The 18219-nt window shown below is 42.7% G+C and overlaps 1 protein-coding gene across 1 annotated transcript in view; it reads right to left on the reverse strand.

The window, feature by feature from the left end:
• Positions 1–6448: 6448 nt before the first annotated feature.
• LOC138999702 (zinc finger protein 283-like) overlaps positions 6449–18219 on the reverse strand; it is a 45326-nt gene continuing 33555 nt past the window's right edge. The window contains exons 6-8 of the mRNA XM_070401905.1: positions 16959–17085; positions 15644–15739; positions 6449–11073 (exon numbers count right to left, since the gene is read on the reverse strand). Of these exons, the coding sequence (XP_070258006.1) occupies positions 9407–11073; positions 15644–15739; positions 16959–17085 (1890 nt within the window). The 3' untranslated portion in view covers positions 6449–9406. The remainder of the gene's footprint in view (positions 11074–15643; positions 15740–16958; positions 17086–18219) is intronic.

Raw genomic sequence — 18219 nt, forward strand, 5'->3', positions numbered from 1 at the left:
CCTCCCACTGGGGATGTGCCCGCAACCGAGGTACATGCCCTTGACCGGAATCAAACCCGGGACCCTTCAGTCTGCAGGCCGATGCTCTATCCACTGAGCCAAACCGGCCAGGGCTAAGAACCATCTTAACATGATGCAAATGTGACCCAGACTAAAGGACAGTGAGAAATATTTGGGGGAATGATTATTTAGCCTTTTAAGCTATGAAATATTAACCAAAACCACCAGAGGGTTTTTGGAGAAAAATCCATTGAGAAGAGAAATTCTAGTCTCCACAAATGGGCCTGCTTAGAATTCCTATTGAATTAGCTGCGAGCATCCAATGGGAGAGTGGCCTCTGAGCAATGTAGTTTTAAGCAAACATCAGGGACTTTTGTTAACTTGTGCTGTCTGTCCCTGGATTTGTGTAAAGCAGAAGGCTGTCCCTCAATTTGAGTTTACCTAATGTTTTTGCGTGATTACATTCAGGTTGTATATTTTTGGCAGGAGTAATATGGAAGTGACATTGGGTGTTCAGTAATCAAAAACAAAAATAAACAAGTGGGACTATATAAAACTAAAAAGCTTCTGCACAGCAAAGGAAGCAATCAACAGTGAAAAGGCAACACACAGAATTGGAGAAAACATTTTCAAATCATATTTGACAAAGGTTTCACCTCCAAAACATATAAGAAACCCCTACAACTCAATAATAAAAAATCAAATAACCCTATTTTAAAAAATGAGCTAAAGGCTTGAATAGACATTTCTCCAAAGATACATGTGTGGCTAAAAGGTATATGAAAAATGCCCAATGTCACTAATCAGGGAAATGCAAATCAAAGCCACAAGAAAGTATCACCTCACACTTGTCAGGATGGCTGTTATAAAAATAAAGACAAGCGTTGGTGAGGATACGGAGAAACGGGAACCCTTGTACACTGTTGGTGTGATTCAAATTGGTGCAACTACTATGGAAAACAATATGGAGATTTCTCAAAAAAATTAAAAATAGAACTATTATATGATCTAGCAATCCCACTGATGGGTATATATCCAAAATAATTCAAAGTAGGGTCTCAAGGAGATATTTAAACACCATGTTCCTAGCAGCACTATTTTCACAACCCAAATGTCCATTGATAGATCAGTTGGTAAACAAAATGTGACATATACATAAAATGGAATATTATTCAGCCTTTAAAAAGAAGAAAATCCTGTAATATGCTATAACATGAATGAGCCTTGAGGACATTATGCTCAGTGAAATAAGCAAGTCACAAAAAGTAAATACAATATGAGTCTACCTATACGAGGTGGATTCATAAAAATAATAAAAATACAAAATAATAAAAATACAAAGTAAAATGGTGGTTACTGGGGGCTGGGGAGAGGGAGAAGTGGAAAGTTATTAATATGGGCATAAAGTTTAAGTTAAACAAGATGGGTAAGTTCCAGAAATCTGTGCAACATTGTACATATAGTTAAGAGAGTAGATCTCATGTTAAGTGTTATAATAATCTATATATGTAAAAGGCTAATATGTAAAGTAGTCCCCTCGGGAGTTCAACTGGAAGTTGGATCGCTTGCTATGATGTGGGCTGACCACCAGGGGGTGGTGCAGAACATGGCGGGCGACCAGTGGCGGTGGTGGGGTGCTGAGGGAGCAAGGAAAGGAAGAGGCGGGGAGGCAGGCAACCTGATCAGCCCTGATCGCCGGCCAGGCCTAGGGATCCTACTTGTGCATGAATTTCATGCACCAGGCCTCTAGTAATAACATAAATAAAATGTTAAAGTAGTATCATTTAACTTTATAATTATATTTGCTGAGTAATTTAATGTAATTTATATACATATATAAATTAGAATGTATGAAATTACATAGCCCTAGCTGGTTTAACTCGGGCCTGTGGAATGAAGGGTCCCAGGTTCAATTCCTGTCAAGGGCACATGCCTGTGTTTTGGGCTTGGTCCCCAGGAGGGGGCATGCAGGAAGCAGCCAATCAATGATTCTCTCTCATCATTGATTTTTTTATTTTTCCCTCTCCCTTCCTCTCTGAAATAAAATATATATTTTTTTAAAAAACAGAATTCTGTATCTCTTCTGATAAAAATTACATATAAAAGCAATTTACATAAATACAAAATAATAATGTAATAAACTTTTGAGTCATTCAAAATTATTTACTCAAGCAAAATTAAAACAATATAAAAGTTTTAAAAGAAAACAGGAACCCTAACCGGTTTGGCTCAGTGGATAGAGCATCGGCCTACGAACTGAAAGGTCCCAGGTTCGATTCCGGTCAAGGACATGTACCTTGGTTGCGGGCACATCCCCAGTAGGGGATGTGCAGGAGGCAGCTGATCAATGTTTCTCTCTCATTGAGGTTTCTAACTCTCTACCCCTCTCCCTTTCTGTCTATAAAAAAATCAATAAAAGAAAAAAAAGAAAACAGGAAAAGAAGACAGAGGAACAAAAATTAGAGGAGATGAATAGAAAAAAATACATATCAACAATTACATTAAATGTAAATGGTTAAAATATACCAAATAAAGATGTGTAGAGTAGATGGGGAAAAAAAAAATCCTAACTATTGGTTGTCCACAAGAAAGCCACTAAATATTAAGATCAAGATAAGTTAAAAATTTAAAAGATGAAAAATTATATGCCATGCAAACACTAATCATAAAGAAATAGGAATGACCATATAAATATTAATATCAGTATCAGGTAATGTAGACTTCAAAAAGAGAAATATTACTAGGAACATTATGTAATAAAGATTAAAAGGTCAGCCCTGGCCCATGTGGCTCAGTTGATTGAGCACTGTCCCAGGCATCAATAGATCCCAGGTTTGATTCCTGGTCAGGGCACATGCCCAGGTTATGGGTTCAATCCTGAGTCAGCGTGGCACATGGGAGACAACCAATCAATGTTTCTCTTTTCCTCTCTCCTCCTCTCTCTCTAAAACCAATAAAAACTTTAAAAAAAATATTAAAAGGTCATTTTCTCTTTAATATTTATAGATTTAACAACTGATTTCCAAAGTACTTGAAGCAAAAACTGATAGAATTCAAAAAAGAGACAAATCGGCAATTACATCTGGTAACTTAAGCACTCCTCTCTCAGCAATTGATAGAAAAAGTAGACAAAAAATTAATAAGGCTATAGAATACCTTCACATTATCAATAAACTTGACCTAATTGATCTGATATTTATAGACTACCCAACAACAGCAGGATATATATTCTTTCTAAGTACACATAGAATATTCACCAAAAGAGACCATATTCTGGGGAGAGACAAGCCCAGCCAGCATGGTTCAGCCCTTGGACCAAAGGGTCATGGATTCAATTCCCGGTCAAGGGCACATACCTGAGTTGCAGGTTCAATCCACGCCCCATGGGAGAGGAAGCGGATCAATGTGTCTCTCTCACATAGATGTTTCTCTCTCTCTCTCTCCTTTCCACTCTCTCTAAAAATCAATGGAAAAAAATTGTGTGAGGATTAACAAAAAAGAACAAGAAAAGAATCCACAAAAGAAAATAGAGTATATGAATAGCAAACATTCACATATAAAGATGCTCATCATAGCAACTAGAAAAATATAACTTAAAGCCAAAATTAGAGACCACTATAAACTGTAGACAGCGCCTGGGAGAGCACCTGAGCAAAGGTCGTTGGCCGAGTCCAGCGACATTGGCAAAGCCATGTCCTGGAAACATACCTGGCCAAAGGCAGGAACATTGTCAGTCCTGACCTTTAGCTCAGGCACTAGGGAGTGGGTGTCATTATCTAAGTTCAGCCAGTTGCCCGGGGTGGACGCAATTATCTGGGCTCAGCCAGGCCTGACGATTACAAGAAGCCACAAGAATGAAGAATTGGCCCTGACCGGTTTGGCTCAGTGGATAGAGCGTCGGCCTGCAGACTGATGGGTCCTGGGTTTGACTCTGGTCAAGGGCATGTACCTTGGTTGCGGGCACATCCCCAGTGGGGGGTGTGCAGGAGGCAGCTGATCGATATTTCTCTCTCATCAATGTTTCTAACTCTCTATCCCTCTCCCTTCCTCTCTGTAGAAAACCAATAAAATATATTTTAAAAAAAATGAAGAATTGCAGCTTAATCTTTAAAGCATGACTTTAACATAATTTCCCTGGTATCATATTGTATAGAATAAACACGCTGCACTAGCTCTGGGTCACTGTCTCTCCATCTGAGAACAGTGTCCCACCTGGTCCCAGCTTTACTTAATGTCTCTGTGTCTGTCTCTTTCCTTTTCTCCATCCCCAGTCGCCCCTACTCAGGTCTCGTTCACTCTCTAGCCGTGCTGGATGCACCTAAAAACCCCCACAATAAACCTACTGAAATGCTAAAAATAAAACTGATATGCACTGATGGTGGGAATGCAAAATGTTATGTCCATTTTATTTTATTCTTTAAAATTTTTATTGATTTCAGAGAGGAAGAGAGATAGAAACATCATTGATGAGAGGGAATCATTGATCAACCCTCTCCTGCATGTCCCCCACTGGGGATCGAGCCAGCAACCCTCGAATGTGCCCTTGACTGGAATCGACCCGGGACCCTTCAGTCCGCAGGCTGACGCTCTATCTACTGAGCCAAACCAGCTATGGCTGGTATGTCCATTTTAGAAAAGTTTGTCAGTTTTTCATAAAGTTAAACATAATCTTACCTACAACCAACAAATAAAACTTATATTGTTATACAAACTTATATGTGAATATTTATAGCTGCTTTCTTCATAATCACGAGAAACTGGAAACCCAAATATCCTGGAAGTCATAAATGGGTAAACAAAGTATGGTACGCCCATATAACAGAATAGCACTCGGCAATAAAAGGAATGGCTCCTGATACCTATATCAAGACTGATGAATCTCAGAAGCATTGTTAAGGGAAAGAAGCCAGACTTCAAAGGTTACACAGAGTATGATTCCATGTGTATGGCATTCTAGAAAAGGTAACCTACACTAACAGGAAACAAGTCAGTGGTTGCCAAGTAAGGGGATATCGGGTGTGACGGGAACAGGGGTTGCCTGCAAGAGCACAAAGGAATTTTGGGGTGGGGGGCAGTGGAACTGTTAGATGTCTTGACTGTGGTGGTAATAATCCTATATAATAAAGAGCTAATATGCTAATTAGACAGAACAGCAGAATGACCCTCTGGACAACCATCTGGATGAAGCTGGGGCTGCAAGGGGCTGCAAGGGTTGAGCCACTTGCATGAATTTTGTGCATGAGGCCTCTAGTATGATAGTAAGCTTCTGCCAAAACACAAAATGATACATCAAACATTCCAATTTACTGCATATAAATTATTCCTTAATTTAAAAAAAGAATGTTAGCTTATAAGATTTTCATAGATGCCGCCGAAACCGGTTTGGCTCAGTGGATAGAGCGTCGGCCTGTGGACTGAAAGGTCCCGGGTTCGATTCCGGTCAGGGGCATGTACCTTGGTTGCAGGCATATCCCCAGTAGGGGGTGTGCAGGAGGCAGCTGATCGATGTTTCTCTCTCATCAATGTTTCTAACTCTCTATCTCTCTCCCTTCCTCTCTGTAAAAAACCAATAAAATATATTAAAAAAAAAAAAGATTTTCATAGATGCCTTTTATCTCACTGAGGACTTTTTACCATGAAGGAATGTTTAATTTTGTCAAATATTTTCTCTGAATCTATTGAGATGGTCATATATTTGATCAAAAGAATCTAGACACAAAAGGGTACATATTGAACCTATATGAAGCTCAAGGACTGACCTAACTAATCTATGGCATAAAAATCATAATACTTGTTGCCATTAGAGATCAGATTGACTGAAAATGTACACAAGGAAATATTCTGGTTTAATAGAAATACTGTATACACTAGAGGCCTGGTGCACGAGTGAGATTTGTGCACTGAGGGGGAGGGCGGTCCCTCAGCCCGGCCTGCACCCTCTCGCAGTAGGTCCCTTTGGGGGATGTCCATCTGCCGGCTTCAGACATCTCTCTCACAGTCTGGGGCTCTCGCTCCTTACCACCCACCTGCAGTGGATGTGGGAGAGGCTCCTGCCACTGCCACTGTGCTCGCCAGCCTGTGCTCACCAGCCTGCGCTTGCCAGCTGTGAGCCCGGCTTCTGGCTGAGCAGTGCTCAGGGGGTAGCACCGTGACCATGAGGGGGCAGGTCCCGCATTGAGCGTCTGTCCCCTGATGGTCAGTGTGCATCATAGTGACCAGTCATTTCACTGTTCGGTCGATTTGCATAGTACACTTTTATTATATAGGATTGGCCTTGGAGATAACACAAGTGTACACCTTTGTCAAAAGTCATAACTATAAACTTGATATTTTAAAAAAATAAATCTGTATTGTTCAGATTATTACAGTTGTTCCTCTTCCCCCTCCCCCCCACAGCTCCCCTCCACCCGGTTCCCATCCCACCCTCTGCCCTTACCCCCTGCACTGTCCTCGTCCATAGGTGTACGATTTTTGTCCAGTCTCTTCCCGCACACCCTCCCACATCCTCTTCCCCTGAAAATTGTCAGTCCACTCCCTTTCTATGCCCCCGACTCTATTATATTCACCAGTTTACTCTGTTCATCAGATTTTTTATTCACTTGATTTTTAGATTCACTTGTTGATAGGTATGTACTTGTTCATAATTTTTATCTTTACCTTTTTCTTCTTCTTCCTCTTCTTAAAGAATACCCTTCAGCATTTCATATAATACTGGTTTGGTGGTGATGAACTTCTTTAGCTTTTTCTTATTTGTGAAGCTCTTTATCTGACCTTCAATTCTACATGATAGCTTTGCTGGGTAGAGTAATCTTGGTTGCAGGTTTGTGCTATTTATCACTTTGAATATTTCTTGCCACTCCCTTCTGGCCTGCATAGTTTCTGTTGAGAAATCAGCTGACAGTCGTATGGGTACTCCTTTGTAGGTAACTGACTGTTTTTCTCTTGCTGCTTTTAAGATTCTCTCTTGTCTTTTGCCCTTGACATTTTAATTATGATTGTCTTGGTGTGGTTCTTTTTGGATGCCTCTTGTTTTGGGTTCTCTGTGCTTCCTGGACTTGTAAGTCTATTTCTTTCACCAGGTAGGGGAAGTTTTCTGTCATTATTTCTTCAAATAGGTTTTCAATATCTTGCTCTCTCTCTTCTGGCACCCCCATAATTCGGATGTTGGTACGCTTGAAGTTGTACCAGAGGCTCCTTACACTATTTTCATATTTTTGGATTCTTTTTTCTTTTCCGGTTGGGTGTTTTGTGCTTCTTCATATTTCAAACCTTTGACTTGATTCTTGGGATCCTCTAGTCTGCTGTTGGATCTCTGTATATTCTTTATTTCAGTCAGTGTATGCTTAATTTCTAATTGGTCCTTTTCATATCCTTGAGGGTCTCACTAAATTTCTTGGAGGTTTCTAGAAGATTCTTGAATAACCTTATAACCATGGTTTTGAACTCTATATCCATTAGTTTGTTTTCCTTCATTTCTTTCATTTGTGACATGTTTCTTTGTCTCTGCATTTTGGCTGCTTCCCTGTGTTGATAGAGTGGCTTTGTGTGGTAGGTGTCCTATAGGGCCCAGTGGCTCAGCCTCTCTAATTACCTGAGGTGGACACTCTTGGTGCACCCCTTTGTGGGCTGTGTGCACAGTACTGTTGTAGTTAAGCCTTGATTGCTGTTGATATCATTGGGAGGAATTGACCTCCAGGCCAATTAACTGGGAGGCCCAGCTGTGTCTACAGTGGGAGAACTTCTTTGCTGGAGACACCCTTATGGGGCAGGACTTGCTTCAGTGGGGCTTTGATGCTCACTGAGTCTGTCCCTTGAGTGTGTCAGCCATGGATGTGAAGAGTTGCAATCTGGTATGGTCTCACCCTGACCATTGGGTACACTGGCTCCTGGATCTCCAAGGAGCTTTGCAGTCAGCCACTGCCTGAGGCCACCCAGCAGGAGCTACAGAGAGATCTGCAGGTTCCTCCTCTCTGTTTGGGGTTTGGAAGTGCCCAGGTGAGGCCCAGCTATGAAGCAATGCAGGCTGCTGTCCAGCCTTAGTCCTTCTTTTGGAAGTTTTGGCGCTCTTTGAGCCAGCAGCAGTTTGTTAGGTTTTAGATCCTAAAAGAACAGGCCATTCATATGCAAAAACCTCTGCTCACAGCTTGGGTGGGGTTGTAAATTGGGTGGGGCGGAGTCTCAGGGAATCATCAGGGCAGAGCAAACAGCAATGGCTGCCAGTCAGCCCTGCCTCGGAGAGGTCCCCGGGTCTCTGTGTCCCACAGCCCCATGCAGGAACAATGATCGCTGCAAGTACCTCTGCGAGAAAGCCACCCTCATGTTCCTGTCCCGATGCCGCCATCTTGGTTCCTCCCTAAACTTGAGATTTTTACTTCAAATTATAATATGCATGCAAATTTCAATTGTTAGCATACAAAAGTGCTGGTCATAACAGCTGAATAGGTTTCTGGACCTACTAATAGTTTGCAACCCTCAGTTTGATAAACACTAGTTCACAGGACCTGCAGGTTTGTAAATGTGCCCATGTGTCTAATTTAAATGTGCTTTAAGCCTTGCAGAATTCCTCTTTTAAGTATAAGTTTATATAAATATTTAGAGATGAACTGAATAGAAATTTCAAATATGGCTGTTCTCTCTTTTATGCATTAGCAATTACTGGCCCTGGCTTGTGTGTCTCAGTGATTTGAGCGCCAGCCTTTGAACTGAAGGGTCTCAGGTTTGATTTCTGGTCAAACCTGGATTACAGGTTCCACGTGTGGGAGGCAACCAATTGACATGTCTCTCTCACATCAATCTCTCTCTCTCTCCTTCTTTTCCTTACATTTTCTCTAGAAAATCAATGGGAAAAATATAGTGAACACCCACAATGTGTTAAGCACTGAAAAGGCAGAGTAGATTTGGCAGTCAACAAAGTTGTTACCCTCTTCACACTTATACTCTAGGGCAAGGGTGGGGAACCTTTTTTCTGCCAAGGGCCATTTGGATATTTATAGTATCATTCATGGGCCATATAAATTATCAATTTAAAAATTAGCCTGCTATTTTTGGTCAAACAGGGCCAGACCAAAAGATTTTGTGGGCCTTATCCAGCCCACAGGCCGGATGTTCCCCACCCATGCTAGGGGAGTTTCTAGCATTTCATCTTAGTGTTGTTGGTTAACTTCAGATCAGGACCCATCCTTTCTAAGCCTCTCTTCTTTTTAATATTTACTAACTGTCAAGGTTCTGCATAAAGTCCTTATGTCTCCGCTCTCACAAGGCTTCTCTGATGTGGTCACCCAACCATTGTGACATGTTGAGCTCTGGCTGAAGTACTGACTCTTTCAAACGAATGTTTTGCTTTCTATAACAGGGCTGATCATTGGACTATTTTAGCACCCATTCTGAGGTATGAAAACATGTCATTTTACTGAACTTCTTTCCTGTATGAGTTCTCTGATGAGGGAAAGTCTTTATCACCCTCATCGTCAACATGAACTCGCTGATGTTTTGTAAGACTTGAGCTCCAACTGAATACCTTCCCACACTCCTCACATTTGTACGGCTTTTCTCCAGTGTGGACTCTCTGATGGGCTTGAAGGTATGAGCTCCTACTAAAGACCTTCCCACACTTCTCACATTTATATGGTTTCTCTCCAGTATGGACTTTCTGATGGAGATGAAGCTGTGACCTTACACTGAAGCCCTTCCCACACTCTGCACACTGATACGGTTTCTCTCCCGTGTGGACTCTTTGATGATGCACATGAAGACTTGAAGACTGACTGAAGGCCTTCCCACAATTCTCACATTTATAGGGTTTCTCTCCTGTGTGGATTCTACAGTGAACCTTCAGTTCTGAACTCCGACTGAAGCCTTTCCCACATGTACCGCATTTGTATGGTTTTTCTCCAGTGTGGCCTCTTTGATGGGACAGAAGATTTGAGGGCTGACTGAAGCCCTTCCCACACTCCTCGCATTTATAGGGTTTCTCTCCTGTGTGGATTCTACAGTGAGCCTTCAGTTCTGAACGCCGACTGAAGCCTTTCCCGCAGGCATCACACTGATAGGGTTTCTCACCAGTATGGCCTTTTTGATGGTCCAGAAGATTTGAGGCCTGACCGAAGCCCTTCCCACACCCCTCACATTTGTATGGTTTCTCTCCAGTGTGGACTCTCTGATGGACTTGAAGGTGTGAGCCTGCACTGAAGCCTTTCCCACACTCCTCACATTTATAGGGTTTCTCTCCTGTGTGGATTCTACAATGAATGTTAAGGTGTGAGCTATGCTTAAAACCCTTGCCACATGCATCGCATTTGTATGGCTTCTCACCTGTGTGCATTCGCTGATGAGCCTGCAGTCGTGAATGCCAACGGAAGCCCTTCCCACACTCTTCGCATTTGTAAGGTTTCTCTCCCATGTGAACTCTCTGATGGACTTGAAGATGTGCACTCTGACTGAAGCCCACCCCACACTCCTTACATTTATAGGGTTTCTCTGATGCGTGGGTTATCAGAGAAGTTTGACAATGTGAGCTTTGCTTAACATTTCTCCCACACTCCTCAAATTTGTGTGGCTTTTCTCCCGTAAGAACTCTCTGATGATGAGGAAGATATGACCTCTGACTAAAATTCTTACATGTATCATATTTGTATTTCTCTCTACTGTGGACTCTCTGATGGGCTTGAAGACTTGAAAACCGGTGGAAGGCATTTTCACATTTTTCACATTTACAGGGCTTCTCTCCCGCATGGGTCGTCTTATTAATTTTAGGACAAGAGTCCTGAATAACACCTTTCTCGCACATCTCTCCTTTGTGGCGTTTTTCTCCATTATGGACTCTGTGGTGAACCTGAAGATGTGAACTCTGATTACTCTGATTAAAGCCCTTACCGAATTCCTCATATTTATAGAGCACATCACCTTGTTTTTCCAACAGAGAGCCAGTTCCTTGAATGTTTACTGTGGAATCTTGACATCTGGTTAAACCCTTGGTAGCCTGTTGCCAGATTTGTGAGTAGAAAAACTCTTCATGGGGCAGGTCCCTTAATCCAATTTCTTGAATAACCTCCATGTTACGTAGACTCTTGTCTCCTAAAAGAATAAAGAGAATTTGGAGATGGGCATGTGGATGCTTTTGTTCAGAAATGTCAAGGTTATACATAAACGCAGGCCAACACCCTGAGGCTTTATGGAACCAGGAGAAAGCTCCATTTTTATTATCGTGTATCATGTTCTCTGATTTACATGACTCTGGGAACCAAGAGATGGTCCACCGGGCTCCCATTGATTACTCTCTAACAAGACACATTTAGGCATTGTATTAAGTTTCAAAAGTGAGCCACAAGTTAGAAATGTGGTAGCTGCAGAGCAAGAAAAATACTTCCTCGACAACTCAACTACCCCAGCAACCTACTTCTATTCTGCAGCAGCCAGGGGAGTAGGGCTCTGAACAAGGCTCTATGGGTCCAGAACAGGCCGTATCTGCTCGACATGCTGCTGTTATCAACCTCGCTGGAGTAGGAAGCTTTATGCAGTCCCGGGCAGCTGCAGTTGTGGTTCCTGCAGCATCACATGGATATGGGCAGCGGTGGCAGCATAAACAGCTCAGCTACATCATCAACTGGCACATAGGCAGCTAATCAAAAAGTAAAAAGAAGGGACGCACACCAACCACTCCAAAATTCTGGGTCTTGCATTATTTCCCCCCCTCTTTTTATGAAACATAAAAGAACTGAATCAAAAGGATTCTGAGTTTCTACTTCACTTCTGTTTTTTAAAAGGTATTCGAGCCGAAACCGGTTTTGCTCAGTGGCTAGAGCGTCGGCCTGCGGACTGAAAGGTCCCGGGTTCGATTCCGGTCAAGGGCATGTACCTGGGTTGCGGGCACCTCCCCAGTAGGAGATGTGCAGGAGGCAGCTGATCGATGTTTCTCTCTCATCGATATTTCTAGCTCTCTATCTCTCTCCCTTCCTTTCTGTAATAAATCAATAAAATATATTTAAAATAAATAAATAAATAAATAAATAAATAAATAAATAAAAGGTATCCGTATTTTACAATGCTAGCTATACAAACTTTACACAAAAGCAGAAAGAACCCTATGATTTTTAGCTAAAAAAAGGGAAATGCTTTAATGAACCATTAGGATTGGCTGCTTAAGTCACTGCTTTTGCAAAATGGTTTCACTGTGCATGATACATATGGAAGAGGCCTCAGAAACACTAGTCACATCTTTGAGAAGAATGTAGTTTGATATTTATTTAGTATAAAAGGTTTATACAGAGCACAACAAATACCGTTTTTTACAAATCTGTTTTGGAAAAAAGAAAAATACTTTGATGATGAAGCTGCACCTTACCAAAAGCCTTCTCTTCTGCCTACTGTATGCACATCCGACCAAAATGCTCAGGATGTCTAGGGAAACCCTTCCAGACACATTAGCAGAGGATGTCCCCAGGCAACGTTGAAAACCTTTGCTTTGAATTATTTTATTGGAAGTTTACTCCAATGTTCAGAGCCTTTGAGACACTGAGCTGGTTGGAAAGACACGTTTGGGAGAAAAATCCTTATACATCCACGTGTCTGAAGTTCAGAGTGTAAGCACAGAGTTTCCTTCACCTCCTGCTGGGAAATATCCTTCAGGAGGACATCGGGGGTGGGGTGGGTAAAGGCTGAAGTCTTCAAGCCCATCAGAGAGTCCACAGTAGAGAGAAATCATACAAATATGATACATCATGTAAGAATTTTAGTCATAAAATTTTAGGTCATATCTTCCTCATCATCAGAGAGTTCTTACAGGAGAAAATCCACCCAAATTTGAGGAGTGTGGGAGAAATGTTAAGAGAAGTGAAGTAGAAACTCAAAATCCTTTTGATTCAGTTCTTTTATGTTTCATAAAAAGAGGGGGGGAAATAATGCAAGACCCAGAATTTTGGAGTGGTTGGTGTGCGTCCCTTCTTTTTACTTTTTGGTTAGCTGCCTATGTGCCAGTTTACAGTAAAAATATACATCACTCTCTCGCCCAGGCCAGTGTTGCCCAGTGATTAGAGCAGCATCCCATGCATAAAGGGACTCAGGTTCAATTCTGGGTGAGGGCACATACCCAGGTTGCAGGTCCCATCCCTGGTTGGGGCACATACGGGAGGCAACTGACTGATGTTTCTCGCGTGGATGTTTCTCTCTCTCTCCCTTTCCCTTCCTCTCTCTCTAGATCTAGAGCAGGGGTGGGCAAACTTTTTGACTCGAGGGCCACAATGGGTTCTTAAACTGGACCGGAGGGCCGGAACAAAAGCATGGATGGAGTGTTTGTGTGAACTAATATAAATTCAAAGTAAACATCATTACATAAAAGGGTACGGTCTTTTTTTTTTTAGTTTGCCCACGGCTGATCTAGAATCATCAAGGATAAAAGTGGCCATGGGGCCTATGCACTGTTGGCTTTCTTTGGTTTTTGTACGTATTTCCTTTCTGTGTGTGCAAGATATTTCCTTTTTCAAGTAGCAGTCAATATTTAGAGCCCCAGGAATAATGTCTGTGAAAGCAGGCTCTCAAAATGATGGGTAGAGATACATTTTCCATATGGACCACAACAATGGTTTTCAAGCTGAAGGCAGGAGGTAGTGAACTTGAAAGGAATTTAGTAGCTTTTGATGAAAATTAACACAATAGGAAAATATCAGAGGTGCTTTGTAAGCAGTAAAGGCATCTCTGTATAAAATGGCTATTAAGAATCTTCATTCGAAAAAGCAGTTCTTTACCAAGACAGTATGATTCACTACTAAAGGCTGCAGGAAAACCACAGGGGGGAAATGATAATCAAGTTGGTTACAAATGAAAAGCTAAGCTTTTCTATCTATACCCAAAAGCACCTAATAAAATTAGACACCTGTCAAGGGGAAAAACTGTTCTAGACTATACCTTCATCACAGTTGTTTTTTTAAAAATCCTCACCCGAGGATATGTTTTTGTTTAATTTTTTTAGGGAGAGGGGGAGAGAAAGAGAAAAACATCGATGTGAAAGAGAAACATTGATTAGTTGCCTCCCGTGGTTCGAACCCACAACCGGGTATGTTCCCTGGGCCCGTGACTCTTCGGTGCATGGATGACATTCCAACCATAAGCCACACTGACCAGGGCACATTTTTTTTTTTTTTTTAATGTATTTTATTGATTTTTTTCACAGAGAGGAAGGGAGAGGGATAGAGAGCTAGAAACATCGATGAGAGAGAAACATCGATCAGCTGCCTCCTGCACATCCCCTACTGGGGATGAGCCCGCAACCAAGGTACATGCCCTTGACTGGAATCGAACCCAGGACCCTTCAGTCCGCAGGCCGATGCTCTAGCCATTGAGCCAAACCAGTTAGGGCTGGGCACACATTTTTTATTACCACACTTTAAGGATCTCAGAGATGAATGGAAAATGGTCTATGTAACCATCATTAACTCATTCATATATTTGATATATTTGATAAATATTTATAGCACACCTGCCTTCTTCTAACTCTGCTCTATATAGTGAGGATAAAGCAATAAAGAAAACAGAATTTCTCTGCTCCCGAGACTGTATTCCAATGGCCTACAGTACGATAAATAAAAATATATGTTAATAAGGTAAGTGCTTAGACACCAACTAAGACAGGGTAGGGGAAGGGAGTGGAGGCAGAAGGTATTATGCACAGAGGGGTCATGGAGGCCTCTCTTCTAAGGTTAACATTTGGGAAAAGTCCTATGTGAGGTAAGGGAGGGGCTGGGAGAATGACGAGGGAAACAGTGCTCCTGACAGAAAGAACAAGAAGAGGGTGACGAGGCGGGAGCACGCTTGGCACAGCACAGAGCCCAAACCGGAAGGAGCAGATGACAAAGGGGACAGTGACAGGTCACGTTCATAGAGGGATGGCGGGGGGCGGGGGGTGAAGGGGGGGGAGACAGAGCCATGCGGGACACTATAAGCCACTTTAAGTACCTGGATTTTACTTTGAATCAGATAAGAAGCTAGTAGAGATTTTGAGCAGAGGACCGACAAGATCTGACAAACACTCATAAAATCACTTGGAGTAGAGAACTCATTGTAAAAGAGCAAAACAGAAGAGTGAGAGCCATACAGACTGCTGCAGCGATCCACAGACGAGGCCCTGACTCAGACCAGCACCACGGTGGTGGAGGCGACAGGTGGCTCAGACCAGCGTCTCACTGGTGGAGGTGACAAGAAGCAGGACAGCCCTAGCCTGTCTGGCTCAGTGGATAGAACCATCGGCCTGCAGACTGAAGGGTCCCAGATTCAATTCTGGTCAAGAGCACAGGCCCGGGTTGTGGGCTCGATCCCCAGTAGGGGGCGTGCAGGAGGCAGCCGATCAATGATTCTCTCTCATCATTGACGTTTGATGTGTCTATCTCTCTCTCACTCTCCCTTCCTCTCTGAAATGAATAAAAATATATTTTTAAAATAGAAGCAGGGCAGAGTTTAAACCCAGGCTGTTTCCAGGTGGTGTGGTGTGACTCTTAGCTTGAATTAACCTACTAATGTTAATTTGGCTCCTTGGGAGTGTGAGTGTTTTGTCACCTTTAAAAACATAATCCTGCCCCTAATACAAACGTATTTGGTCCTTTAAAAAAAAAAAAAAAAAATAGAAGCAGGACAGGCTGAGTCCCACGGCTCTTACCTGAGGAGCTGTGGCCCTGGGTCGCTGTCCTCATCATGCAAAGCTTTTCTTCTCTCTCTAACCGGGAGCTAACACCTGCTGTGAAGGACAGATGCCCTGTGAAAAGGCAAGGGACAAACATTTAAAATAAATACATTAAAGGCCAAAATTAGTAAAAAATGTGACTTCTCACTGTATCACCTTCAGATCGACAAAATTCATGTTTTCCGAACTGTTAATTATGGCCTGCCAGAGAAAATGCATTTTATGCAAAAAGCCCAGGACATGTAGACGTTAAGTATAAACTACTGAGGGGAAAACATTAATTTTTGAATATACTAAAAACTGCTGAACTATATACTGTAAATGGGTGAACTGTATGATACGTAGGGTATGTGTATGTAAATTACATCTCTATAAAACAGTTAAAATGTAAAAAAAAGTCTATCTTCATCACACCCTCTCCACCATTTCTCACCCCATTCTCGGCACAGGCTGCAGATTTCACTGCCGTGTGCAGTGACTGCCAGGGGCTCTGATATTTTCTACCCTATTTTATTTCACTAAAAAGTGCTGGTTCAGCCCTAGCCAGTTTGGCTCAGTGGGTAAAGCGTCGGCCCTGGGACTGAACGATTCCGGATAAGGGCACGTACTTCAGTTGCTGGATGGATCCCCAGCCCTGGTCTGGGCGAGTGTGGGAGGCAATCAATCGATGTGTCTCTCTCACATCGATGTTTCTCTCTCTCTGTCTCTCCCCTCACTTCTACTCTCTCTAAAAATCAATGGAAAAATATCCTCGGATTAACAAAAGTGCTGGTTCAATTTCCTAGATGGGTGTCATGACCCACTAATTGGACATGATCACAATTTGAGAAAGGCCAAAAACATGTTAACAGTCGCACTGCCAATTTTTACCTCATTTACAAAACACACGTTAGCTGGGGGAGGAAGACCAGAAAGATGCCATTGCTGTGTCTCACACTGCTTAGAGAACTAGCACCTTAGCCAGTTTGGCTCAGTGAATAGAGCATTGGCCTGCGGACTGAAGGGTCCCGGGTTCGATTCCGGTCAAGGGCACGTGCCCAGGTTGCAGGCTCGATGTCCACTGGGGGACATGCAGGAGGCAGCCGATCAATAATTCTCTCTCAGCACTGATGTTTCTCTCTCTCTCTCTCTCTCCCTTCCTCTCTGAAATCAATAAAAATATATTTTTTAAAAACACTTTAAAAAAAGAAAAGAAAACTGGCAACCAGCTACAGAGCTCCAAAGCCCCACACATCAAAGGACACAAACAGCGCAGGGGGCTCAAGTTCAGTCACAGAGCGCCTGTCCTCACCCGCTGAGACCAGGTTCCGGAAGTTCTCCAGCATCACGTCTCGGTACAGCTTCCTCTGGGACGGGTCCAGCAGCGCCAGCTCCTCCTCCGTGAAGACCACAGCCACATCCTTGAACGTCACCGCCTCCTACAACACCACACACAGATGACCTCAATCCCATAACCAGTCTCACGGGAGAGGGGCAGCATTGAAAGCAGTTCTGTGTATCTTACAGCAATTCAGTGGAGAAGTCTGTCCCAGGGGTATGTAAATCTGAAGTACAAGAAACCATATGTGTCTTTACCCCTCCCATTGCCCCCCCCACACCCCCACATACTCATTTTTGAACATTCCGGGGGGCCAGGGCTTGGGGGGCACGGAGTTCAGGGTTTCCAGCGAGCAGGGAAGGGCTTCGTGGTTGGTCCACAATTCAGCCAGGGTCTTCCAGGCCACGGGTCAGCTCCACCTCGGGCCCCCACCCTGCACCCCACTGGTTGAGTCTTGTCAGTGCTTTGACCAGGAATCAAACCCACAACCTTGGCATATCAGGACGATGCTCTAACCAACTGAACTACCTGGTCGGGGCCAACAAATGTGTTGAAATCATTGGTAATCTGATCAGTAAAATACAATTTATTTTGGTTATTTGCACTTATATGATAATTAATAAGTGCATCATATTTTTATATATTTACTGGTCATCTTTACTTTTTCTTTAGTAACTTTGCTCAGACTCTGCTTGGGATTTTTTATCTTATGACTGTAAAATTTCTACTGGAGATTTTAAGTTTTGTTTCTTTATCGTATAGCTTATAAATACTGGCACCCACATTGTACTATTAGTCTGGTACAGCTTTGAGTACAGCCTGATTTTTCATCCTTGACTCTACTGACGTATTTGGCCAGATAACTCTTCATTGTGGGACTGTCCTGTGCGTTGTAGGATGGTTAGCAGAATCCTTACTTTCTACATGCGAGATACCAGGAGCCGTCCTCAAGTTATGACACCAAAATGTGTCCAGGTGTTCACTGGAGGAATCATTGCTCCAGATTAAGAATCACTAGTATACAGTTTTGTCTTAATTTTTCTTAGAAATATATTTTATTGATTTTTTTACAGAGAGGAAGGGAGAGGGATAGAGAGTTAGAAACATCGATGAGAGAGAAACATCGATTCAGCTGCCTCCTGCACCCCCCCTCCCCCCCCCCACTGGGGATGTAGTCGCAACCAAGGTGCAAGCCCTTGACTGGAATCAAACCTGGGACCCTTTAGTCCGCAGG

Source organism: Myotis yumanensis, unplaced genomic scaffold, assembly GCF_028538775.1.
Source record: "Myotis yumanensis isolate MYYU_CA2020_CCGP unplaced genomic scaffold, mMyoYum1.0.hap1 SCAF_23, whole genome shotgun sequence".
NCBI classification, from domain to species: domain Eukaryota; kingdom Metazoa; phylum Chordata; class Mammalia; order Chiroptera; family Vespertilionidae; genus Myotis; species Myotis yumanensis.